Genomic DNA, 25,690 nt, shown 5'->3' on the forward strand with positions numbered 1-25,690 from the left:
AGGCTGCCCTGAGAGTTGAGAGGTGCCCTGAACTGAAGGCGGGTGCATTGACAAGGAATCGCCAACCAGTGACAGCCCTTCTTTTAGACCCGCTCATTTTATCCATTCGCCAATGTCATGGACCGTTCCAGCGTCCAACAGCCCTTGACCTTTGTTGACGATCCGCTCCAAGGCCGGCATCGAAGCGTCTCTCACGGTCTCTCCTCACTGGGCGGCGGAGGTGACGGCGGTCCGGGGGAAGCCAAGTGGAGTGCCAAAGACCGGGGCTGGCTAGGTGACCGCCACGGAAGCATGAATTGGCCCGTTCTTTAGTCTCAAAGGAGACGAGTAACCACGCGCTTGCAACACAATGTCCAGACGTCTTTGACGATTCGCGTGTCTTTGAACTGCCTCTAACCATCTGGAACACTTAGTTATTGTGCGTCAACTATGTGTTTACCTGCCAGATCATTCTTTTGTTGTCAAGGGGACAACAGTGAACACCCCTTAAATGCTTGTCAAGGGCAAATATAGTTGCAAAGGTGACGTGACATTCATGGTCAACGTTGTGGTCGCATCCAAACAATAAGGTCCCGTCAGCGGTCAATGGCCGTTCATGCAGGTCCGTACAATGGAAAACAGTCATCAGAGGCGTCGGCTGTGGCTTATTCGCATGCACGCTTCCGGTTTCCTTGCATCTATCTTTGAGACCCTGATAATTTCAGCAGCCAAACAATCCCCATTGGTCCTAGTAGATTAGATCATCGTTCCTCATCTGTCACGATCAAAGTTCGTGGTTCTTTTAACTTTAACCGATCTCGTTCGCTAGGGACAGGCCGCTCTGTTACCAGGAATGGATCGAGGCATAGTCGCGGCCATTCTGGAGCTTGTCTTCGGATTTCATCCACTGATCATGTTGCGTCAAGACCCAAGCTTTCCAAACATTGCTGTGCCAAACGCCTCTTACCATCACAGACAGGCCAACCTCGAGATGCTAACGATCTTCAGCATATTCAGTGAATTGCTTATTCGGGATCAATATGACTGTCTTCGTGTCCGAAGCTATTCGGTGGCAAGCTCTGTAGCCACATTTTCTTCGTCTTATCATTACGTCGACGATATACTCTTTATCTAACAGGCATAATGTACCATCACCCTTATCGTATTCTAACCATTGCTGTGCTAGGAGGCCTCATAATGGGGATATAAAAGACTCCCGAGCGGTCCATCGTCCTCCATCTGGCCGTCTACCCACTGTAAACCCCGTCGAGCTCCGTTAGATATGACTGTAGAAGCTTTTATCGTAGTGATGGCCTCATATGTTCTTCCCATAAAATTCATCACAATCCCAAACCCTTTCAGGATCCATAACAGGCATTTATATACGACATCAGAGCCCGTACGTTCCCATATCATCAGTCCGCAAAAAGGGATCCAACAGTAGCTGGTCAATGCCCATATCGATATTAACAACGGAAGGCTACCGAAGAGCATTGAAGGTAGGTCGGTGATGATCTCAAGCGACGGACTTTGGCGAATAGGCTTGATGGTGGCTTGGTCCCGAAGGTAGCTGATCAGTGGCTTTCGAGCCAGCCGAAAGATGGAATGTGACAAGAGATAATAGACCAAGCACTCCAATGGTTCTTCTTCAGCTGGGTGATCGTCTTCAATAGTGCGGCCTTGTTCAGATATATTATGTTTGTAAGCTGGTCTAAGATCCGCTGTTGCAGGTGACTTGTAAGAAGTGGACTTTGCTAGTCCTTCGAAGGTTGGGGCAGCAGTGCTCATTTTTCCCCCTTAAAGTGCGTATTTTTGAAGGTAGGTTGGCCGAGGCTGCAAGTTATTTGACATAGCTGGGAGGCAAGATGGTGAACATGATTGACCTCAATATCTCGGAGGGGGGACATGGACAACGGGCAAAATCTTAACAGACATAAGAAAGAGGGGAACATCATTTATAATATAGCAACGTTCAATAACATGAACCAACGAACATTATCGGTTCTATTGTCACGAAAGCGTGAATACCTGGCAGGCCCCGAAAACATCAACAAGTTGTTTACCAAGTACTGGTTGCGTGATGTCTCAAGAATTGCTATTTATCCTGGATCACCTTTGCATGCCGATGTCTCAAGTTAGAACAATCCATCTAACCCCAGCTTTTTACCATCGTACCAATGTAATTGAGTCATGTTGTATCAGTTTAGTTGCTTATTAAATTTCTTCGGTTTGCAAGAGGAGGGATATGGTATATCTAGAATGGTATTGGTAGACGTTTCTATTGACATGATGTCTCTAAGCTCCAAAAGGAGCCATAGGCGACCTTTTCCCCTGTCTATGATCGATCGAAATTGGTTATAAAACGGATAACATAATCGAATCGTTCCCTAGAGAAAGAGTCACAAAGCGAAACGATCAACAATACCATTTTCCTGTGTGGGCGTCCAACAGTTGTGACGAAGGGATAAGCGTTTATTGAATCACCTCATAAGGCAGTTGTTATTCTTTTATTGATCACAGAGCATACCTAACAAGCATTGTGTTGGTTCTGTCCTGTGCATGGGTCCTTGAGAATAGGACAGAAACGAGTGCGAGGGAAATGTCCTATGGGAACCTCGTTGGCGGCTAAGTCTCTCAGCTTTCGTTGTGCTACCTACTGTCCGGAGACGGTAATTTACCTCTTGTTAATGGTCCTACGTATGTCGTTTTGTCCCAGGGGGGGGGTCTTCTCTCCTCTTGTAACACCATATCCAACATCCCGTTTATCCACAGAGCAAAACGTGGTAAGACAAGCACACACAGCCTCCGTTCTCAGCAGAGTCATTGAAAGCCGTTGCGGCTCAACTGAAAGTTCGCTTTAAACAGTCAAGTGTATTTCATTGTGGATATAACAGCTGAAAATTACTTCCCTGCCGGTTTCTTTATTGAGAAGCTTATTTCGTCGTAGGTACTCCGTACTTGGTTATCAAATCCTAGTAACACAAAATCCCCGGGAAACCAACCTCAGTCGTTTGGTGGAATGCATTCATTGTTTACAGCAGCGGTGTGGCTTGCATACGAGACCATGTTCCAGACTGCATTGCCAATGTGATCGAAACACCCATAACCGAATGGGGAAGATATGATCGATCAGGTGAGGATATAAGGGAGCCAATTTCTCGTACGAAAATCATCCCCGCACCCATCCGGTGCGGCGGTGAAGCAATGGACGTGGGGGAATCTGCACTACATTCACTTGTGGCCGCATCCATACCAGCCTACCATGTCACAGTCTGCATTACGTCTGGTCACAGCGTGCAGGCTGGCCTATCAAGATCACCGTGAAGCTCATGTTTGAGCAGTGATTGCCTGTTGGAACGATGAGCTCACGCATAAATACATAACGCTCAAGCATGAAGCCGGGGTGGTTCTGCAGGTCAAATGGAGCGGAAGAGCATCCGTGTTGCAAAGAAGTTGCTGACCCGGCAGCAAGCATGAACATGGGGAGATTCAGACGAGATCTGCGGTACATGTCGAGGGACTTTGGCTTGGTGCTCGGGTAGTGGGATCGCGATAGCGAAACGAAGCTATCGCGAGAGGGTAATTGGGTGGTCTACTCTTCACCCCGGATCGTCTGTGCTCGCGATTATCATGGTTCGGAGCGATCTAACTAGATCTGTAGTCTCATCGAGATGCCAATGCTTCAAAAGCTGAGGCCGATTTGCAAGTCCAATCTGGGAAATGCCGTTGGTTTGACCTTGTGCTTGTCAGACACACAAATTTAGTGCAGATAAGATACAAACATTGTCACAGTACATACCGGCTCATGACCGAGCGGTTCAAAATCGAATGTCTAGTTGCTGATCATGGGATCGGTCTTGATTTTCTGTTGAAGAGGGAGTGGACCACGGCACAGGTGAGACGTCTGGTCGGGTCTCCTCTTCAGGGCTGCTCACTTGCGAATGATTGTGGATCAGCAAAAACACAAGGAGACGAGCAAGGATATTGCTTATTGCGACTACATTGACAACAAGACAAGGAATGGAACTCGCCTTCACGGTCAAAGCTGTTATAGAAAGAAACCCGTGAGTAAATAGCATAGCATATTCAATGTTAGCCAGCCTCCAGCTGTTATCAGCTGGTGCCCGTCTTCAGATTCATCATCCCAATCAACATTTCGAATTCCTCACCCACCCTGTACTCTGGTCTGTCAAACTGCGAGTCAGAACAGGACTGACTGTCCTGCAGATGCAGGAATTGTTAGTCTAACAGGGTTATGGCTAATTTGATGATCCACATCCAATCACGTTAGTCTCCCCGTCCATTGTTTGTATGTTTGTTGGATCATCTAATAACATATTGCACAAGGACAGTGATCCTCCTACAACCTCTTCACTTGAAGGGCAACGGATGTGACCACACTTTTGCTTCATACTTCCAATATCCAACATCTCCCCTTAGAAGAAGCCTCTCCTTTGCAAAAGTCTTTCGGCCACCACGAAAGCCCCAACTCTCACATGGTCTTTAAGTCCCACAAGCCATTAAATTTCCTTGGTTTTCATCCTCTCATAGTGCATGTAAGTCAACCGTTCGGTGGACCCCAGACATCCCTCCAAGTAGAACCTTGTCCACTGGTGTTACACCCTCACGATCCTGGTGACGCTAAAATCTAGCCTGTCCAGGGGCCTTCTCTCATGTATCTATTAGCAGCGGAGTAAGCGAATAGGTACGTGATCCTCGCCTGCTTTAGCGTTGTCTGCCTCCCAAGGTTCAGTAGCGACAGCGCCCCGAGCCTTGAAGGTTGTCGTTGGACCCCAGCTGTACGTTAGGGAACATCTCGCTCCTACACCCTCTTTTTCCTACCAAGATTGCAAAATTCGACTCCGGCAACGGGCTCTGTTGTTGGATTAAGTCATATCTAGTCTCCCCCACACTCTTTGCTGAGTTCTACTCTCACTACATTCGTTTGATAAACACCAAGCTCTGAACTTCGCGCTACTTCCCCTCCATGGCGCGTTGAGACAACCCCAAGCAAGGCGGAAAGCTTGCACCCAAAAGATCAAAAACACCAACAGATGTTCTCCTCCCTACTACGACGCCCCAGGGCTGGTCCCCGTCGAATCGATCGTCGCCGAAACACAAGCTTCTCTCCTTCTCCTGGTCCTGCTCGGCGACGTTATACTCTTGAACGACACGCAACGGCCGATTTCACAGAAGCCGACGACGACGACGGTGATGATACTCATGATGAGGGATTGAGCCGGTTTCGGAGTAATGACCGCCGCACGAATAATGATGGAGATGACGATGACGATGACGATGAAGGGGACGAGGAAGACAGGCCTGGCGAAGACGGACGACGCGGCGGCCTTCCTGTTCTTCCCCTGTTCTCGGCATCTCATTTAGGTACGCCCAAGATACTGGAATTACAAGATATCAAGTTTTGGTATTAATCCCAATTATAGATTCCTTGCCAGTATACAGCATAACACACGCCATCCGAATTATCGTATCGACACGCACTGAAACAACTCTGTCATGGGATCAACTTCGATCACCCCAGGTTTCTCAATTCCTCGTCAAGCCTATGCAGCAACAAATTCGTGCCCAGCATTTCAGCCGTGCAACTCTGTATGCTCTCATGATCAACTGTCTCCAATTCACCAAAGAGGGTGAACGCTACCCAGGCAATGCAGGGATTAGTAGCACTCGTGCCAAGGTTTGCGAATTGCTGACTCTCAAGCTACTCAAAGAGTACAATGTCCGCGAGTTGATCGATGCTCTTGCCTATGATTTTTACCCACTTCAAGGTCTCCCCGGATCTCAAGCACCTACGTCTCCTCGAAAATCACCGCCGGCCAATAAGTTGCCTCTGATAGCATCCCGAACGTCAACTCTCGAGGTCGCCATTCGAGCCTCAGCCAAGCACTTGCTTGCCCATCCCCTCGTCGTCCAACAACTTGAAGCAATCTGGAGTGGTGCGATTACTTTCCACTCGTCTGCCGACAGCTTACATCGGGAACCACCACCAAACGCAGGCCTCAACTCGAATGGATATATTGGGAAAGCGACCGACAGAACTCCCCTGCTTGGTGCAATTGCTCAGAAAGAAACGCATTTCACCCCACCTGGGCGTCGTACGGCGTCGCTCTACGATCCTCGACAAGCGTCTCTCCTCAAACTCTCCCGTCTTCGGGTTCCTCGATATAGATCTTTCCTTTCGACAATATCACTCGCTGTTCTGATTGGACTGTTTCTTGCTGTTCTTGCTGAACGTTCAGTTCAAATCACAGGTCTGGAACTGATCTTTTGGTTCTGGAGTGCTGGCTTCATGCTTGACGAGCTCGTTGGATTCAACGAGCAGGGGTTCGCCCTGTACATCTTGAACGTGTGGAATGTTTTTGATCTCGGAATACTTCTATTGCTCATTGTATACTACTGCATGCGAGCGTATGGCGTTTTCCTGGCCGACTCTCACCACATCTACGACAATGCCTATGACATACTGGCAGCCAATGCGATTCTGCTCCTCCCGCGTATTTTCAGCATCTTGGATCACTACCAATACTTCTCGCAGCTTCTTATTGCATTTCGTCTTATGGCTGTGGATTTGGTGGCCGTTTTCACGTTGATATTGGTACTCTGTAGCGGGTTCTTCGTATTTTTCTCTTTGACAAAGAACTCGTTCGGTGCGAGTGATGTTGCCTATAAGATCTTTCAGATCCTGATGGGATTCACTCCTGCAGCTTGGGAAGTGTAAGTATACTTGCAAATATGAAACGAACTGAGGTTAATGGCGTGCAGATGGGATGCGTACAATTGGTTAGGACGGGCCTTATTGGTTCTCTTCCTGAGTATTTGTCATTTCCTTGTTGTGTAAGTTCTGATGGCACGTGTACTCTTTCTTTGCTAAACAGTTCAGGACAATTCTTATCACCGTTCTCACGAATTCGTTCATGGCTATTGCGTCCAATGCCAACGAAGAGCACCAGTAAGTACCCCTGTCCGCATAATGGGTCTGCTCTAATCGTGTTCAAGGTATTTGTTTGCTATCAACACCATTTCTATGGTGAAGAATGACGCACTGTTCTCGTATATTGCCCCTAGCAACATTTTCGCGTGGCTTCTCATGCCTCTACGGTATTGCATGCCGTTGAGAACCTTCGTGTGGCTGAACAGAACTGTCATCAAGGTGACGCACTTTCCCGTGCTTTTCTGCATCTACCTATACGAAAGATACTGGCTTGCCCCGTCTATGTACGAGGCAACTGACTTGGTGGAACACCCAGTTCGGGACCGAAGTCGGCACATCTCTTTCATGGATCCTGTAAGCAGGGCAGCCATTTTTAGTCCAAGCATTAGGGTTCGCGAGGAATCTGTGGCTGGCTTTCAAAAAGACCGGGCTCTCGAGGAGGTGTTTCGGCGCTTACCTGATCCCCTAACATTGAGGACACAAAGACGGCAAGAGAGGCGGAAGACGCAGACTGCGATTCGTAACTGGATGGATCAACACGACGATAACGATGCGTCTCCAGGGAATTGGCAAACGCCTGATGGTACTATGCCTCCTTGGCAACGAAGATCCAGCGTCGGTCTTGCTCGTACTACTAATCTTAGGCGTGTTTCGGACGTCAGATCGACAGCGAGTGATCCTGCCGATAGGATGTCTAACGTGGGAAACCCACTCCGGCCGTCACATTTCTCCAGAACTCGTCTGAATGCGGATTTATCCGAATACAAAGACCAGACTGATGCTGATGGCGATGGCGATGACGAACTGGTCACAAATGATGAGGATGAGGATGATCATGTTACGAACGCTGGGCAGAGTCAAGTTGCTATAAGCCGTAGAATCCACGAGGAAGCGGAAAGCTACTTTGCACCTAATGCCAACAACTTCGGAAAGCTGGCATCCTCTGTGAGTTCTTCTGGAAAGAGGAGCTCCTCTGGCAAGAATGTTTCTCAGACACCGCGACCCAAACGAGGAGCACACAACCGAACACTTTCTACAAATACGATACTCTTCAACCCTCAGGATGTCAAGCAAATGCAGAGGGCATCGTCGATATCGCCACCTCTGCCTGGCCAGTCACGCCCACGAACTAGTGGACGAATAAACACTGGTGAAAAGACACCAAGACGTAGTTCACCTCGCCGCTCTATGTACGTCGCCAACACGAAACCTCGACCAGTGATGCCACCACGAGGTATGACCGAGGCTGGTGCTGTTAGTCGATCAGCCCTTCTCAGCATTGAGCCACGAAATCGTCCAAAGGACATTAGAAGGTTGTCTTCGGTTGATCTGAGTGCGATGTCTGATCAAGTAGTGGGAGACCATATTGGTGCGATGCCTGGCAGCTTCCAGACACAACTTGCAACTTTCATGAAGGATCATCGGTTACGGACGGGCGGTGGTAACGACTCCGGCGACCGCGACAGAATGGGAAGGCTGGTGTTGGCTAGAATGAAGACGTTGGAGGAAAGCTTTGCGGATGTGATCAAGGAGATGCGGGATTTGAAAAACTCTTCAACGGTCCCTACAACGCGGCGTAACTCAGGAGATGAGGCCAATATGGAGCCGATGATTGAGGTGGCTGGACGAGACCGCTTGAGAAAGTACCATATCGACAACAGCCAACGCAAAATTGCGTCTAAGCGACCCGTCAGCCGAAGAAGCCTTAAAGAGGCGAAAGCTGGCATGTGGGATTATAAGGGGAAGGGCAAGGAGGTAGTGTATGAGTCCGACGATGAGGCAGAGACTGATGACAGTCTGTTCAAGAAAGGGGGCTCATTGTAAAGCATAGGCGGCGTTTAGGCATAGCTTCGTGGTTCGGAACGGTAATGAATGCATAAGATAGGAGTACTCTGTAATGAGGTGGCAATTAAACGGTAACTTGACCGCTGTATGAATAGAATGCTTTTGCGCTTGAATTGATGGTCGAGAATGTGGTTGTTAAGATAACTTATGCAAGCATCTTTGGTCTCTCCGGAATTACTTGGCTTAGTTCTGTGAGAAGCACATACTGAAGAGAAATAACGAGGGCAAAGGAGTCCCACGCAAAAGATCAGGCGCAAACCTGACAGAAGAAGTCGGTGAAACTCACCTTGATCTCACAATCTAGTGACTATATGGACCATCCAAAATGTCGTCTACCTTACTCTGTTGCCCAGATAGACTACCAGGGGACGTTTGAAGGTCCTGCGGGGAAGCTTGTCACTCACCAAATAAAGTGGGCTCGTCAAAGAAGCTTTCTTCAACAAGGGCAAGAGTTACGATATTCAACCCTCGCAGGTAAATGACCAAGTAGGAATTACTGGGGTGACCATGCACTTATCTGGTACTTGGTAGGTGCTTACAGAGTCTTGTAGAAACGCTCCCAGTACTGCTACCCTAAAGTCGAGACTGGAAAAGGAAAAGCACTAATACCGGAGGTTTCTTTTCGCTAGTGTTCGCACTGGTGCCCGTTTTGATATTCGATAGCCTAGGTAATTTGTTGTCATTTTTGCCCAGATACGTCTGTTTATCGCCACTTATGAGAAGATTAGGCAAGACTTGGATGGTCACACGTGCATAATCCCAGGTTGATTGGCTGTATAGGTAGACCAAGCTACATTGGTATTGAAGCTTGCAATCTCCTTGTTTCCTTATACGATAAAAACGACGTAACTGTAGAGTCACTACTGTACCAACTTGTCCTGCATGATCCTTGTCTGAAAATGCCAGTTGAGTGGTGTTCTGCTTGTTGACTCACAAACGGAAGAGCCGTTGTCTCGTCGTAACGTCTGAAGGTCTCCAGTTTTAGTGTCACCCGGAGTACATACTGTAGATGCAAGTAGGAGGCTGAGCTGCCACACCTCATGCACTGGATCATTGGATCGCATGGCAGCCTCAAGGCAACCGCCCCTCCAACAAAACGTTTACACTCAGGCATCAGCTCTTGGTTATGGAGGGGTAAAAATGGAAGTATTTCATTGGCATATAGGCACCTTACTTTACAGGCATGTGCAGGTACTTTCATAGGGCTGTATTGAGCCTTGCTACCTGCCACTTTCCACCGTCAGCCCGATGCTTTCCTCTCTCACAACTCCTCATCTTACATTCATCTATTTCTTTCTCTCTCTCTCTCTTTTTCTCGATCAACCAACAAACCAGAGCATCGACATCTCCTTGTACAATTACATACTATTTCTCTGCGCATCTTGTTCCTATCTTGCCCAAGTAGCTAACCTTGGCTGGCCTACATAATCTGCGCGATCCACCCTGTCAACATAGCTTCTGGGTTGAGCTGCCTGCGATTCTCGACGCCAAACCAGATCTCTGCCTTTTAATTCTCTATAGCCGAGTCTTCTAACTGCCTCTACGCTCTTATATCAACTTATCCAGAGATTAATAGTACTGGCATTTCTCGCACTGTTGGCGTGAGCCACGTTTGTTTCACGAAGATGGATGTCCCGAATGACTGGCAGATCGAACAAGCACATGTTGCCTGGGATGGTCTTGCTAACCAAAGCAACCATCAACCTCAGCATAGCACTCAGCCCGCTCAGCAAAGCGAACCGCAACCGCAGTCTCTGCCTCAATATACCCATAATCTTCTTGGTATAGATGCTCACACGGCGCTCGAAGAACCAGCACCCGCACCAGCCCCTCTATCAAGCTGGACGGGTCCTTCCTTCAACAAAGCAAACAATTTCTATGGTGACCAACTGCCAAGACTCCTACCAGAAAAGGATGTCGAACAGACTCGGCTGTTTGAACTCTATCGACTGCACATGGTGTCCTTCGAACTCAATCAGGGGGACACTCTTGTGTTCATCGACTATCCTGTCCATCATAAAGGCGTTCTCGACTATACCGACTGCAATGGCATAGTCTATAAGTCACAGAAGTTTCAAGTTCACTCGAGCAAGCTGCTCGAGACTGGTTCTCCCAAATTCGCTGAACTTCTTGGCCCTACATACCAATTCAAAATCCAACGTCGTCGTAAGATGGTCAACAAACTACCCGACGGCATCAAGTATTTGCTTGATCTGACTCCACCCTCGGAAGGAGATGAGTTGGTGTTCCAGATGACCGAGCTGTCTTTGACTCCTGGAATCATTAAATGGTGGAGCTCATCTATTCTGAATGGCGTTGATCCATTCTTAGTTTGCGGTCAGTAATTGTACCCAGCTTGTAGCGCATCTTCTGACACGCAAAACAGGCCATGATGATGTTTGTAAGTGCAACAGACAGCCAAAAGGCGCAGAAAACAACAAAGATGTCGATGCAAATGCCGAGCATGACAGCGCAACACCCACTAAGAGGAATGCAACCATCGGCTACAGGCTTAAACAACTAAATCTTGATCCAGAGCGTGCTCTACAGCTGAAAGCCAAGAACGAAGATGCATACGAGACACCTCTATACCGGCATATTCCCGATTATTGCCCAATTCGCCACCGAAATGGCATCGTGAGGCTGCTCATGTTGATCGAAGGCAAAGGATGTATCCTGGATTCGGCTCCGAGACTGTTCACCATCTTGAAGTTGAGTTGCCTCTTCGAATGCAGCTCCATGCTTACCGATCGTGTCACCCAATGGATAATGCACGGCCAGAACACTGCTTTTATCGAAGTCTTACCCGAGGAAGCCTTGCAAATAGGGTCTCGGCTAAAGATTCCTCCTGTAATGGACTCTGCTTTTAGGATCCTCGTCAATGAGCTCGCCCTCAAACTGGCTGACACCAGCCCAACGAACAATATTGCCCACAGCCATACGACGATATTTGGGAGACGACTGGGTCAACTTCCCGATGAACTCAGCAACATTGTGCAGCATGGGGCACAAGCACTCGTCGATAGAGTATCAGAAATCAACACGACCTACAGGAACCCAAATTTGTTCGCTTCATGGGACATCGATGAATGGGCCAAGCTACAAGTAACCGAGCAGCTCCTTGAACAGGAAAACACACCTCTGAGTCAAATTGCTTTGGAAAAGCTTCGTCTTCTCATGAGTGCCCTGACTCACGAATTTACACACGCATGGGAAGAGGCGATAGATTCAGCACCAGTGGATAGTCATTCAACATACAACGGAATAGACCGAGACCGCCTGACATACGTGGAACCCAAGGATTTTGACAATATGACTTTCATAATGATGCTGTTCAATCCGATCCAGATGCTACTCTGTGCTGTGCCTTACAACGATCTCGGTGTTGAGCTGGATAATCAAAGATGGAATTCCAGCAGGTGCAAACTGGATGGATACAAGCATAAATCATACGCCGTTCTTGTGCAAGAGGCAACAGCTGCCTTCGACGACTTTCTTGCATACACGCCGATGCTGTCCAACAATTTGTTATGGAGCCGTCTTCTTGCACTCGGAGACCGCGAATTCCCAGGAATGGGTATGCGTTCCTCAGGCAGGCCTATCGTATCACTAAATACCCTTGAAGCTGCTGTGAAGGAACGACTGAGGCCGCTAACTCTTTCGTGGAGACGAGAAAATTTCTGGCCTCCTCTGAACCTGACCCGCCATTTACTCCTCACTCTCACCGAAAACGAACTCAAATACCTTCCTCTGTGGTGTGGAGGTAATGATGACGGAAGCGGAGGCGTATTTGGGGATACAATTCCCTTAGCAGACTTGCTGGTGGCACCTAATGGCCCTGGACCTGGTTTCCATACAGGCTACACGATTTCAACCCCTTCGAGTGTCTGTGGTTCCATCATTGAGGACATGGATGCGCTACGAGTCTGGGGCAGTACGTCTGCTGCTTCAATGACCCAAGACAGACTCATCGCGCTCGAGTCTTCTTTTACTCTAGGCGAGTCTGATGTTGAGTTCACGAACGCCAGATACGCCATGCCCGCGGACCATCAGACAATGGGTGAAGCGGTCAATATGACAGTCGAGACAACCGACTCCGAGTCAGCATCCGTAATCGAACCCTGGAGTTCAAAAAGAGATGACAGCGATGATGATGCCTGCATGTGGGACTCTGATGATAGTGATGATACGATTGCCTAATGAAGGTTTTTTTTGGAACACAACAAGGGGGTAACGGTACCAGGTCCAAAAAATTGAGAACTCTCCTATAAATGGGAATGCATATCTCTCAGATACTTGCGCATATAGATTGGGAAGCATAGCTACTATCAATGACTTTTGGTCTTGAGTGAAATGGTCAACAGTTCTTGTGAATGCTCATATATCGTGTCGCTCCATGTGCTAGTATTTTCTATATCCTGCTATGCATGTACCTAAACGCCGATCATATACGATATTTCCAACACAGATCAACCTCTATTGAGAGTATTTCCTGCTCCCTTGGGATTGTGATCAACGAACTCATCCCACTCGCGCTGCTTGTACGTCTCACGATCTATAGCTTCCATGTCATCCTCATCCACCACCTTCTTTGGTTCCACGCCGCCCTGGAGAATATTTCCCTGTCTCCTCTCTTCCTCGAGATACTCATCGATGGACATGGTCGGCAAGTTGTGCCCTGAGCGAAACACATCTCTTGACATTTGATCCCGTGAACCAAGCAGCGTAAATGGCTGCAAAGGCTTGCCTTGTTTAGACAGTAGCGGACCAGCCTGGAGAGAGTGTAAACGGCGTAGGGGCTGATCAAGTCGGGAAGAGTGATCTTCGGGAGATGGCGCATTTGTAGCTGAGGGCGCAAGCGGTCGAGGTGCCTGCGCAAGAATCTCCACCTCACGGTTTAATGAGTCCAACGCCTGAAGCGCAGAATGTACCGCGAAAGTGATTTGTGTCAGGTAAAGCTCCCGCACGAGCTCCTCATCGCCATCGTCCAGGTATCGTGGATTCCGTCTCAGCGTTTCCAACTTCTCTTTTAGCGCTTTTTCAGCGCGATAATTCGCAATTTTGCCATCTCGCCGCGCCGCAGCATCATTACTGGCAACGACAGCAAATCTCTCAGGATCATCGCGATATCGCTCGAGTGTGCGATCGTAAGGCTTCTGCACTAGGGCGTAGCTGTCGACGGTGGCGAGGAAGCGCTCGTAGGCGGCGCGAGACTTGGAGAGGACCTCAAGGCGTTGGTCAGGGCTTTGGTTGGGGGTCTTTTGTATGAGCTCCGCAACGTGGGCGTCGAGAAGGAGATAGGGGAGATCTGATGTAGAAACGTCCTCAAGCCCTTCGTTGGAGGAGAAAAGGGCAAGAGCTGAGATTTGGTCGCGCGCAGAAGAGTAGAGGGATAGTGCAGCCTCGAGATCGGAGCGGTAGGCGGGCGAAGTTGCCTCGAAGGCGTTGTCTAAAGCGTGGCGCTTTTCTTCGGCGGCTTCATAGAGAGAGCGCAGAGATTGGGGTTCTTCTGAAGACATGATATATATGATGTGCTGTGATGTGAAGCGTCTTGAACTAAATATCGAGGGGTGGATGGAGGGGGATGATAAATCTAGACGAGACCCTTGGAATCTTCGATGAGAACCCCGTGCTAACCTCAAGCTCTTATCGATAAGCACCCTCTAGGGGAGCTAGGGAGTGCTGTATGGAGTATGGATACTCTGTACGTTCAATTTCATTGAAATGGGACAGCGATCATCAAGAGTCAAGTGACATGTACAAGTTATCATGAAGAAAGTGAAATGCTATTCATAAGCGGATATCGAATAAAAACCACACCCAGGCCCCAGATAGCAAATGCCTCACATCCTTTGACGCCCAGAACCCAAAATGAATTGTTAACTCAGATTCCAACCCCCTTTCCCCCTCAATATGCCCTTTGCTTCAAGTGGTTACCACACAACGTTTCTTACTCAGCAAACAAGAAATTATAGCAAAGAACCTGGTTGCAGTGGTTCTAGAACTACCAGTACTCCGTTCCTTTCATGGGTTCAATCACAAGTCGAATAGTTTAATCCTCGTCATCGTCGACCTCGAAAGGGTCGTCACTCTCATCATCTTGCTGCATGACTGATGAGTCGTCGTCAACAACGATTGGTCGTCTCGCGGCAGCTGCACGTCCTGGTCTCGCTCTTGAGGAAGCCTTAGGAGGGGGCGAATCTGGGTCAGCCATATCCTCATCTGAATCGTCGTCGAGGACGGATTTCTTGACCGCCTTCTTAGCAGCGTAAGCCTTTGCTGCTGGCGATAGAGTGGTCTGCTTAGTTGCTGGACGCGAAGCAACCTTTGATGCAGCTGTCTTTGTTGCTTTTGGAGCGGCCTTTGGCTTCGCTGGTTCTTTGCTCTTCGCGCCAGTGGGACGACCACGACCCTTCTTGACCGTAGCAAGACCAGCCGGTGTTGGATCTTCGGAATCCGTGCTGGTAGGCTTAGACTTGGTCGCGGCTGACTTGGATGGAGCAACAAAAGGTTCATCATCAGAAAGGAAGCTGTCTATATGATCGTCCTTGGTGGCCGTCTTGTGTGGCGACGACTTGGCGAGAAGCTCATAGTTGGTATCGTCAGGACTGTCGTCATCGAAGTCGAAAGCTTTGGCTGATTTGGGCCTAGACTTGGACAGTCCGCTCACGCTGGCATTGCCCTGGCTAGAGTCTGGCCGGCTCATGGCATGTAGACTAAACCTGCCCCTTTCGCGGTCACCTGCTGGCTTATCGATGCCCTTGACCAAGGCGCCAACATCGCCAAGCATCTGATCATCGTCACTCTCAGAGTCATCATCGATAATTGTCTTGACCTTGGACGCCGCCGCTCGTTTGACCCGTGGATTCTCCGGCACCTCCGTTGGAGGCGACTGGGAGTTCTTGATCGCAGGTGCGGATGATTTGCTGCGACTGAGAGCGGCGTAGTCATCGTCAGAAAGATCCGAAAGCTCCATAACATCAGCACTGGGTTCCTTCTTGACCTTTGGCTTAGAGCTGAACATCTCAGCAAACCGCTGAGCACTCTTGGTCTCTACCTTGGGCGCTGGTTTAGCGGTCGCCTTCAACGCTGCAGCCTTTGGCCTTCCGCGGCCCTTCTTGTCAGGCTCGTACTCGTCGTCATCCTTGACTTTGCGGCCACGAGCGGTGCCAGCACCTATCTTTTTAGAAACGCGGCGGCCCAAGCGACGGATGCTCGTCTTGATCTCAGCATCAACTGCAAGCTGAGTCTCCCATTCAGCCATGAAGTCATCAAGGTCGCGGCACCAGAGATCCTTCTCACTGAGGGCGAGGAGTTCATCGTGCTCTGCCTTCTTCTTCTCGATAGCTTGCTTGAGTTTCTCGAGACGCTCAGCTGTCAGGGACCAGATGGGCATCTGCAAGACGTTAGTTCACTAAACATGTTCAAAGACGACAAGTACTCACCGAGAGGAGGTAGTCGTAATCGCGAGCACCACCCTCCAAATCACCCTCCACGTCCTGGTTCTCATCGGCATCGTCATCTTCTTCATCTGCGGTCTTCTTCTTCTCACCACCAGGGGGGAAAGCCTCGTAATCACGATCTCGAAGTTCTTGCACCAGCACGGTCTTCTTCTTCTTGCCAACCACAAGCTGTCCGTCGATGATTTCCTTGATGAACCGGGCTTGATTCTTGAGCTTGCGATAGTCCGCATGGAATACGCCTAACCAATGTTTCTGCGGAGAGTTAGCTAGGTCATCTCAAAGTTGGATCAGAACTTACTTTTCGGTCAGTATACATGTCGAGACGGTATAGATAGAATTCCTCAAGGATATCCTCCACCTTCTCGTACTTGCGAATCATGCCTCGGGTGTCGAAAGCAACCAAATTGGAGGTGGCGACTTGCTTGGTCAACTTGAAACGCTCGAGGACGCCTTCTTCAAGGACCTTGCCCATATGCTTATCATCCACAGCGATCTCAAAGTGAACAGTGCTGTGATCGTTGAATTCCTTGTAGTCCTTGATCCAAGCTGGGCCATCGACACCGGCGATAATCTTTTCAAGTTTGCCCTTGAAATCGTCGGTCCACATACGAATAGGCAACTCGGTGATGACCACTTCGTTATCCTTCTGTTCGTTGTGATAGGCAATACCATTGAACTTGTACCGGTCAGGGCCAGCAACCTCTGGTGTACCCTTCCAGCCACGGAACCAGGGCATCATGGTTTCGAAAGGCTTTTCCTCAAGATCGTTGTCGTCCAAGCGACCCATTCGACGCTTCAGATTTTTGACGATATCCATCGGGTGATAATTGGGAATGGAAGTGCTCCAACCTGTACCAATGCCATCGGCACCGTTTACCAGAACCATGGGGATGATTGGAGCATACACCATTGGTTCGATCTTCTTGCCGTCTTCATAATGATGCATCAAGTTGGGCTCATCCATGGGGTGGAAGATCTTGCGGGCGAATGGAGACAGCCGAGTGAAGGTGTAACGAGGACTGGCAGCATCAGATCCACCAGCAAGTCGAGAACCGAAGTTTCCACTGGGTTCCAGACAATTGATGTTGTTTGAACCAACAAAGTTCTGGGCCAGGCCAATGATAGTCTGTTGGAGAGACTGTTCACCGTGGTGGTAGGCAGTCTGCTCAGAGACATAACCAGCCAATTCAACGACCTTCTTGTCTTTGACGATGTTTCTCTTGAAGCAGGCATATATGACCTTACGCTGACCGGGCTTGAAGCCATCCAGCACCGAGGGGATGGATCGCATATTATCAGCCATACTGAAGAGAATAAGTTCTCTGTTGATGAAGTCGGAATATGTGATTGACTTGGTTGAGTGATCGAGGTATGTACCCGGCACAAAGTTACCCAACCACTCCTTTCTGGCATCTGCTTTCTTCTTGGAGAAAGCCAGCTCCAGTAGGTCAGCTTCCTCAGGCTTCATGGTGTCAAATTCCTTCAAGTGATCATCGAGGTTGGTGAAATAGACTTGTGCGTCTTCGTTGGAGCTTGTTCCCAAACCCTTGAAGTATTTGGAGTGCCATCGAGTGAGTTCGTTTTTGTGATCTTCCTTCCACTCCTCATATTCAGGCTGCGTGAAGAATGACTTTAATCGCTGGGGCTTCTTGGGGTTGGGACCCTGCCAAACCTTGACGATAGGTGTGATGAACTCTCGGAAGAAGTCGGGGATTTTGAGAAGCGATGGAAATTGAACCTGGAGGAAATTGATGAGAAGTCCCTTGATATGACTACCATCGTGATCCTGATCAGCCATGATCATCAGATGGCCATATCTAAGATTCTTCGTGTCCGTGTACGTTTGCTTGTGCTTGAGACCAAGGAACTGTTTAATGTTCTGAATTTCGGCGTTCTTCATAATTTGGTCAACTGAAGCGTCTCGCACATTCAGAAGCTTTCCACGAAGCGGGAAAACACCAATGCGGTCAGGGTCGAGAATCGCACGACCAGAAACTGCCAAACCTTTGGCAGAGTCACCTTCTGTCAAGATCAGAGTGCATTCGTGACCTCTTCTGGTGCCAGCAAAGTTGGCTTCGACGAGCTTTGCGTTATTGACTCGGCTTCGTTTGTTTCCATCACCCTTGGCCAACATTTTGTCGGCCTTCTTCTCAGCAAAATCCAAGATATTTTGAAGGGCATCGGATTTTGCAATCTTCTTGAGGAAGTCTTCACCCAGTTTGCATTTGCTACCAAACTGGCTTGGCTTGGTAGTCATCTGCTCCTTTGTTTGCGAAGTAAAAGCCGGATTGTTGATGTAACAGTTGACAAAGATGAAGATATGATTCTTCAGATGATTCTGCTTCAGAGCATGACCCTTGCGCTTCTTGTTCAAAGCCTTGAGAAGAGCTTCGGTGACCTGGTCGGCGATGTAGTTGACATGAGTGCCTCCACTGGTTGTGGCGATCGAGTTGACGAAGGAAACTTGTTGAAAAGTGCCATCAGAAACAGCGAAACCAACCTCCCATCGAGGATGCGACTTGTCTTTATCCATCTCAACAGTACAGGTCGGAGCGCCTCCCTCTTCTGTGCTTCTCTCCTTGGCGATGGACTTGGCATAGAGATCACAGTATGCTTTGAAATCCTTGATCTTGATTTGCTCGCCGTTGAGATAAACCTTGATTCCGCGGATCGTGCCTACCATGTCGTAAACTCTACGGTGAAGAAGAGACTCGAGATCATCATCGATGCCATCTTCCATACCAAAGCGCTTGAAGTCGGGCTTAAAAGTTACTCTGGTGAAGTCTGAGGTCTTGCTGCTGGTGATTTTGGCCTTCTCCATCGTCTGCATGTTGTTTCTCCAGGTCTGTTTGTACCTCTTGCCGTGCTCGCTATCTTGGCATTCAAGGTTGAATTCAGTGCTGAAGACGTTACACAGCTTGGCACCGTAACCGTTGCGACCACCAACGGTTTTCTTCTCGTCGTCGTCGAAGTTGGAACCCGCCAACAGATGTCCGAAGATAAGCTCAGGAATGTAGATCTTCTCCTTTTCGTGAATGACAATCGGAATACCCTTTCCGTTGTTTTCGACGCTGATCACACCGTTCTCACGATCGATATTGATCTTCATGTAAGTCATGGAGCCATCGCGCTGCTTATTGTCGGCAGCGTTGACCAAGATTTCGTCGAAAATCTTGTAAAGACCAGGAACAAAGCTGACGTTCTTGTACTCCATCAACTGGGTCTCTTTGCTCAGAACCCACATCTGTTGTTCCGTCCTCTCAACAGAGCCGATGTATGTATCAGGTCGCTTGAGGATGTGCTCTAGTTGTGACAGCTTCGTGTACATTTCGGTGGCCGTCTTCTTCTTGCCAGGTTTGGCGGGGCTGTCAATCACCATGCTATCATTCTCAAGCTCCTCCAAGGGCGCACCAGAAGACTTGCTGACTGCAGGTTCCTTCTTTTGCTTCTTAGCTTTGGGAGGCGTGTTTGAGAAACCTGTGGCAACGCTTATATCATCGTCGTCGCTCTCCGGTGTAGGGCGCTTTTTGGGTGCGCTCTTCGTTTTGAGGGTTGTTTGCACCATCTTTTTGACGGGCGGCCGCGCAGCAGCCTTCTTTGGTGCGGCTTTGGATTTCGCCTTCTGTTAAAGGAAATGTCAGGTTATGTTTGTGCAAAAAGCGCAGATACGAAAGTGTTCGGCGGAGAAGGTGTTTGATGTAAATAAGTTTTAAGAAAGGAATTGAAAGAATGCGATGCAGATTGAGGGAGAGAAATAGGCACACAATGCGCAAACCGATTTTTTGTGCCAACAAAGAGGGGTAAAACAAAGGATTACTTACGGTTTCAGGGACGTAGCCATCTGACTCCTCCCCAAGACTGAACATGGACGCATCGGAGTCCATCTTGTTGTTGTTGGCAGTGAGAGCAAAGAATCTGGCTTGTGGCGCCAGGACAGGATTTAAGGACAATGAGTTTGAATACAGGGGTCTCAATGAGGGACAAAATAAAGACAATGAGGTCAAGAATGGAGGACGACCAGGTCGAGCGAGTGGTGATGCTCGCGTACAGAGTCGCGATAACAAAAATGAAGAAACAAAAGGTGCCAGACTTCCCATCAACTATTAAAACAGTCCTACCTTGTTATGTTGTTGTGACAATCAAGGGTCCCTATTGTAAACAAATCTTACAGGGACGCGACGTTGGCGACCCACTTCCGCCCGTCGTGGGGCTGCGCATTTACGCCTCAGGCCAAATCCCCTCCTCCAAACGCCAGACCCCGTGACCTGGCACATGATGATGTAAACTGGTGTGAGTGGGAGAGACGTTGAGTACCTTAGACCAAGGTACTAACTAAAGGAAATGGCTTTGAATTGCCGATTGCTTACTCATTTCTTGACACTGGATTTTCTTGCAAAGAAAGTCGGCCTGAAAGGTCTTTCGGGTTTCAGGAGGAGACATTAATTCGTTTCTGTCAAACCCGATACTACTCGCCTCACCGGTTCGCTCAAAGACGGGATGAACTCAAGGCTCCCCTTATGCAAACTTACTTTCGGCTCAAGACCTCTTCACGCCAAACAGGATCAAATTTTGATTAAGATGGAATGGAAACATCTCCAGAACAAATAAAAGGATAGCAAACCATTACTCACCTCGTTTGATTAACGCTTCGGCTCGTGCCACACGTACCACAAATCTCCCAGAACAGGAGCTTTCCTCATAGAAAGTGCGGCAACATGAAAAGCATCCGAGGCCGGCCCTCTTCTAGTGGTATCGCGGTCGCTTATTCTCCGAAAAGAGCCTGTCAAGCTCGAAGTCAGACATGCACCGGTCTCAGCCTGGGCTAAGCGGGCCGAGTCAAAGTGTGCGACTTAGGATGAGGGCAAGTGTCTGCCAAATGCCTGTGTGTCTCCATGGGATGAGCCTACGAGACTTGTTTATTCTCCTGGTTTCACCATGTTCGAGAATAACTTGACTTAGCGGACCGTATCACCACCAGAGGACTCAACGAGGCATCGACTGTCGACTCATCGCCGGGCCAGCTTGCAGCTTGTTGCGCCTGCTTTAGCATTCGATGGGCACATTTGTTGGTCATCGTGTAGCATCGCTGAAAATGTGAAAATAGGTATTATGGCCACATTCTGGTATGGTCTTTACACCAGGCTCAAAGCCGGGATTTTGGGTTCTACCCATGTGGTATGGCCAGTGCTGCATTTCATTCCTTCGTACCTTGTGAGGCTGGATTCGATCAAACATCTAAAGTCCTCAAATCTAGTTACAAAAGCACTGCCTCTCTACACAACACAGCTATCTTACGCGGGCAACGATACTCATGCCACACCAACGGGGGAGGAAGAACGGTGACACCGCCCGAAATTCGATGCAGGGAGCCGCTTTGTGTCTTTGGCTGCGCCTGATGCAAAAGAAACGCTCACTCGCCATGGACTACCGCTGTCATACCGCTCCGAAATCGTACAATCATCTGAAACCAAGCTCTGAGAACTAAGAAGGAATTCATCTACTCTGATACCGATTTGGACAATCAGTCATTTCCAAATTCGTCAGAGCTCGGTCCGATAAGCTTGGTGAGGTGCCAAATATGCTGTTCATCTCTCAAAATTAGGCACGGATGTCAATTTGTCCGAATCAGGAAGACCGAGATACCCAGACAGTGCATCGAATGCCCAAATGCTGCAGACTAAGACGGTGTTCACTCAAGAAACGCCATAGCCCGTTGTTGGGCCCTACCTCTACCCTTTCTGCAACTCCTGGTTGACTGGTTACTCCCTATTCAGCGACAGGACTATCACTGGCCATTCATATTAAGTGGACAGAAGACCCGACCGCGGAAGAGCGTCGCTGCCCGAGCCGTCGGCTGGTCGCGCCAGATGCCATGACTTTCGCGAGACAGCGATAGTTGCCAAAAGGTCACCGACCTCGACCGGCGTCTCATGCCTACTCGTGACAAAAGAGAGCAGAGTAAAACGCAACAACGGCATGGTGGCTTAGGCCATTGACATCGTATTTCAGAAATTGTGGTGCAGTCATATTACGCTAGTTGACGATATGGAGGGCACAACGCCCAACAAGTCCTCCAGGCTCTCTCACACTGGCGCAATCGTAACTTGAATCAAATGGTAACTGAATGGCAAAGCATTGATGGCTACTCCATGCGCAGGAGGGGCGAGCGTATTTGGCATAGACTTGTGTCCCCCTTCGGGGAATTTTCTTGTGTCTGTACACCAAAGAGCTCGTGAGAGTAACAAAGGTCAGAGACATGACAGGTTTGTTTCTGGCCTCACCGCGATAGATCATATGGGGAGGGAATATACCAGACTGACTTCTGGAAGCGCCATCGAACTCTCAGCAGAAACCTACCACTGGTGTAGTATGCAACGGCTATGCACAGGTCTTTGGTCAAAATAGAAGGACCCATGAAAGGTATCCCTGACAAACCATTGACACCTCATATATTCATTGATCGCAGAAACAGGAAACACGTCTGATAGGCGTGTTGGTCATGTCGATGTGCAAGCCGTCTCAGTAAGGAAGCGTGCCCCTTCTAGCTGTCAGTTGTCATACTGACACGTGGGGGCGACTCGAGCAATTCTGAGGGAGTGCTGAGATGAACAACAGAACCTCAGTGGCAGCAGGGCCGCTGTCTCCTGTTGTACAAATATCAGGAAACAGACTGGGGTAGAAGGTCCTGGACGATGTGGTATGCAAGCATCCGCCTGTGCTTCATTCTGACTCTGAGCCCGTGGGGCGGCCTTTGGAAGGCGAGACAACCAATTCGTTATTCTTGGCACTCCTTCGCGGCTCACAGTTCAGTCTTGATGTCCAGCCTCCAGACTATGCCAGGGAGTTAGCCATTCAATCAATGAGAGACGAACTACAATATTAATTAGACGAAGCCAGGATTGTGTGGTGCCCTTTGGAGTTCAGAGCAAAGGAGAGGATGTATCCGGGAGTGTAACGGACGGCACGGAGTGAAGGCTGACCTATCCACACCCGACAGCCCCAATACGCACCCCTGTTGCAGTTCTTTCTGCCTTATGGTCCTCCTAATGCGGAGGGGAATTCTAGAGGCTATAGAGGAGCTGTTTGATAAAGCGGGACTCTGAACTCAAACATATCTCCTAGGTGGATGAACAAAACCATAGCAGTAGGACAACGCAGCAATACGTTCCTATTCATCAAAGTATCTGGAAACATCATCCTTGCATTTCTCCCGAAGCTTCAAACTGAGCCCAATTTCTTTTACTATATCATTAATAGCCTGCCCCGACATCGTTCCGTCATCTATCACTTGGTGGCTGTTCCTAGTATCTGCTAGCACCAGGCGGTGGGAGCTCGTCAACGGAGCTCTAGCCCCTTGGAAGCCGGCATTGAAACTGAAAGAACAAAGAAAACATAACGAAGAGTGTCGGCCTGACCTAAACAAGGCGTGACCGACTTTTTGGAGTTGCAGGTTCCCGAGCAACTTTGCTGGCCGAGCCAGCTCAGGCTAGGGTTCCTCACCACCGCCTATTTCGGTACACGCAGGCATATTTGCCCCTTCCCGATTTGTTTGTCAAGCTGAGGAGTGACTTGAAAAGCGAAGAGTCTCCCTCAGCTGTAGTGTTGCGGCTGCCTGTCCTTCCCTGCAATCCAGAAGTAGTTATATCACGGCCGCTGCCCGCTGTACTATCCAAACCACTTGGTTTAGCCATCTCTTTACGGCCAAATATCTGGCCTCCCGCATCTCTCGAACATCTTTGCGCTTCTAAAGCTTCTATTTTCTAGCAAACTTTACTGGTTTTCATCATGTTGTCCCTTAAAGGTCTCCTGAACCCAGCACCAGCTGGAGATAATGACCCCCCCTTTCCTCGACCAAGTCCTGCGCTCGAGTTTCCACCAATCCCGAACTTCGAAGAGGCATCAACTCAATCTGGGAACCGTTTTATGATGGTTTTTGATAGATCCGGGCCGAAAGACGCCAACAATATGGCCAAGTCGAAGCTGCGCGGTCCAGTCAAGTTTCACCCTTTCGAGCAGCATCTCGACGAGGTTACTTTGCAAGAGATACACCGATTCCGAGTCAAGCCATTTGGGAATATACAGGATTCAAGCCTTCACATCCCATACAACAGTGGCAAAAAGGACTTTTACGAAAAGACAGGACGAGAGAGCTTTGAGGGTAAGTTACCAAGTCTAGCCTCAATCACCGGTCATTGACGCAACCCTAACAGTTTTCAAATACGAGTTCACCTTGGCTGAACAGAACACTGATTACGCTGTGATGTGGGACTATAATGTTGGGCTCGTTCGCATGACTCCTTTCTTCAAATGTCGCGGCTACGGAAAGGCAAGTAAAAGAACAAGCCTCGATATATATATACTAACTGCCAATGGAATAGACAATTCCGGCAAAGATGCTAGGCCTCAACCCAGGGCTCAAAGAAATCACACATAGCATTACTGGAGGTTCTATAGCTGCTCAAGGTATGATCCATCTCTCAGCGCCTTCTGGTCGTTTGCTCATCAGTCTACGCAGGTTATTGGATGCCATACACATGTGCCAAAGCTGTCTGCGCAACCTTCTGCTACTCTATCGCGGGTGCCTTGATTCCAATCTTTGGCCCAGACTTTCCATCTCTCTGCATTCATCCCAGCGCGCCTGACTTCGGCCGCATGGTCATCAGCCAGCAAATAATCATCGAAGCTACCCATGAAGCCGAAATGACTAGGCGTATGCATATGAGTACGATCCCACCTAGCTTCCATGGCGCTACGAGCTATCCGAGAGACGATCGAAGTATTCCACCGAGTATTTATGCCCAAGACGAGCGCCGCCACCGATTCCGGCCCCGTCTGTTCTGTGACCCATCGTGGGCCATGGACAGCGACGTCGAATGCCATTACATGTCAGCTCCCAACTCAGCCTCGAGTAGCGGCTCGGGACTTCCTGGCTATATGGTGACTTCTCGTCCGGGATCTAGTTGGACCGTTGCAAACCAGTCTAGCCCTGAGCCTAATCCCTTGCTTAGTGCGGTCCCTCGCATCCCACCTTTGCAGAATGAAGGAGGTCTCTCTTGTGCTCCGTGGGGACCTAAGAGACGACTGGACTACGAAGACTGGGACAGCTTTTACAGAGAGAGTGCCAGTCCCGCCATGAGCCCGAGATCTATTCTCATGGTTTCGACCCCTGACGCCAGTCCTATGAGGCAACGAGTGATCAAGACGCCACACAGCGTACCTGATGCGGCCCAGAAGGACGCAGCTATGCTTCTCTTAAACCTCAGGATGCAAGACCAGGGGCCCTCTGCTCCCAACGCCGTCGAGTCGCCGCCTCCTATCCAATTGCAGCCTGAGCTCGAGGAAGGACGTCGCAATAAGAGACTGCGAGCCACTTCGTTGTCCAAATAACTGTGGCAGAAAGGGGAAAGGCGCAATGGGGTTCTGTCGACAAAGGAGTCTTTGGGGGTTATAG

General features: G+C 49.1%; 6 protein-coding genes across 6 annotated transcripts; 3 read left to right on the top strand and 3 right to left on the bottom strand.

Moving 5' to 3' along the window:
- Nucleotides 1-1,161: 1,161 nt before the first annotated feature.
- FMAN_02689 (uncharacterized protein) lies at nucleotides 1,162-1,767 on the bottom strand (the record flags this gene model as incomplete). Its single annotated transcript, XM_041820283.1, has 1 exon — nucleotides 1,162-1,767. The coding sequence occupies one exon, from the start codon at nucleotides 1,765-1,767 to the stop codon at nucleotides 1,162-1,164; it is 606 nt and encodes a 201-aa protein (XP_041686178.1).
- Nucleotides 1,768-5,033: 3,266 nt separating this feature from the next.
- FMAN_02690 (uncharacterized protein) lies at nucleotides 5,034-8,755 on the top strand (the record flags this gene model as incomplete). The annotated part of the gene is made up of 5 exons (XM_041820284.1): nucleotides 5,034-5,364; nucleotides 5,424-6,714; nucleotides 6,763-6,834; nucleotides 6,881-6,949; nucleotides 6,997-8,755. The coding sequence occupies 5 exons, from the start codon at nucleotides 5,034-5,036 to the stop codon at nucleotides 8,753-8,755; spliced, it is 3,522 nt and encodes a 1,173-aa protein (XP_041686179.1).
- Nucleotides 8,756-10,401: 1,646 nt separating this feature from the next.
- On the top strand, nucleotides 10,402-12,976 carry FMAN_02691 (uncharacterized protein; the record flags this gene model as incomplete). Its single annotated transcript, XM_041820285.1, has 2 exons — nucleotides 10,402-11,113; nucleotides 11,163-12,976. 2 exons carry the CDS (start codon nucleotides 10,402-10,404, stop codon nucleotides 12,974-12,976), a joined length of 2,526 nt encoding a protein of 841 aa, XP_041686180.1.
- A 269-nt stretch (nucleotides 12,977-13,245) lies between these two features.
- Nucleotides 13,246-14,295, bottom strand: FMAN_02692 (uncharacterized protein; the record flags this gene model as incomplete). Its single annotated transcript, XM_041820286.1, has 1 exon — nucleotides 13,246-14,295. The coding sequence occupies one exon, from the start codon at nucleotides 14,293-14,295 to the stop codon at nucleotides 13,246-13,248; it is 1,050 nt and encodes a 349-aa protein (XP_041686181.1).
- A 533-nt stretch (nucleotides 14,296-14,828) lies between these two features.
- FMAN_02693 (uncharacterized protein) lies at nucleotides 14,829-20,123 on the bottom strand (the record flags this gene model as incomplete). The annotated part of the gene is made up of 4 exons (XM_041820287.1): nucleotides 14,829-16,172; nucleotides 16,222-16,491; nucleotides 16,538-19,861; nucleotides 20,061-20,123. 4 exons carry the CDS (start codon nucleotides 20,121-20,123, stop codon nucleotides 14,829-14,831), a joined length of 5,001 nt encoding a protein of 1,666 aa, XP_041686182.1.
- A 3,901-nt stretch (nucleotides 20,124-24,024) lies between these two features.
- FMAN_02694 (uncharacterized protein) lies at nucleotides 24,025-25,626 on the top strand (the record flags this gene model as incomplete). The annotated part of the gene is made up of 4 exons (XM_041820288.1): nucleotides 24,025-24,397; nucleotides 24,450-24,565; nucleotides 24,618-24,702; nucleotides 24,755-25,626. 4 exons carry the CDS (start codon nucleotides 24,025-24,027, stop codon nucleotides 25,624-25,626), a joined length of 1,446 nt encoding a protein of 481 aa, XP_041686183.1.
- Nucleotides 25,627-25,690: the final 64 nt, after the last annotated feature.

Source organism: Fusarium mangiferae, assembly GCF_900044065.1.
Source record: "Fusarium mangiferae strain MRC7560 genome assembly, contig: FMAN_scaffold010, whole genome shotgun sequence".
NCBI classification, from domain to species: Eukaryota; Fungi; Ascomycota; class Sordariomycetes; order Hypocreales; family Nectriaceae; genus Fusarium; species Fusarium mangiferae.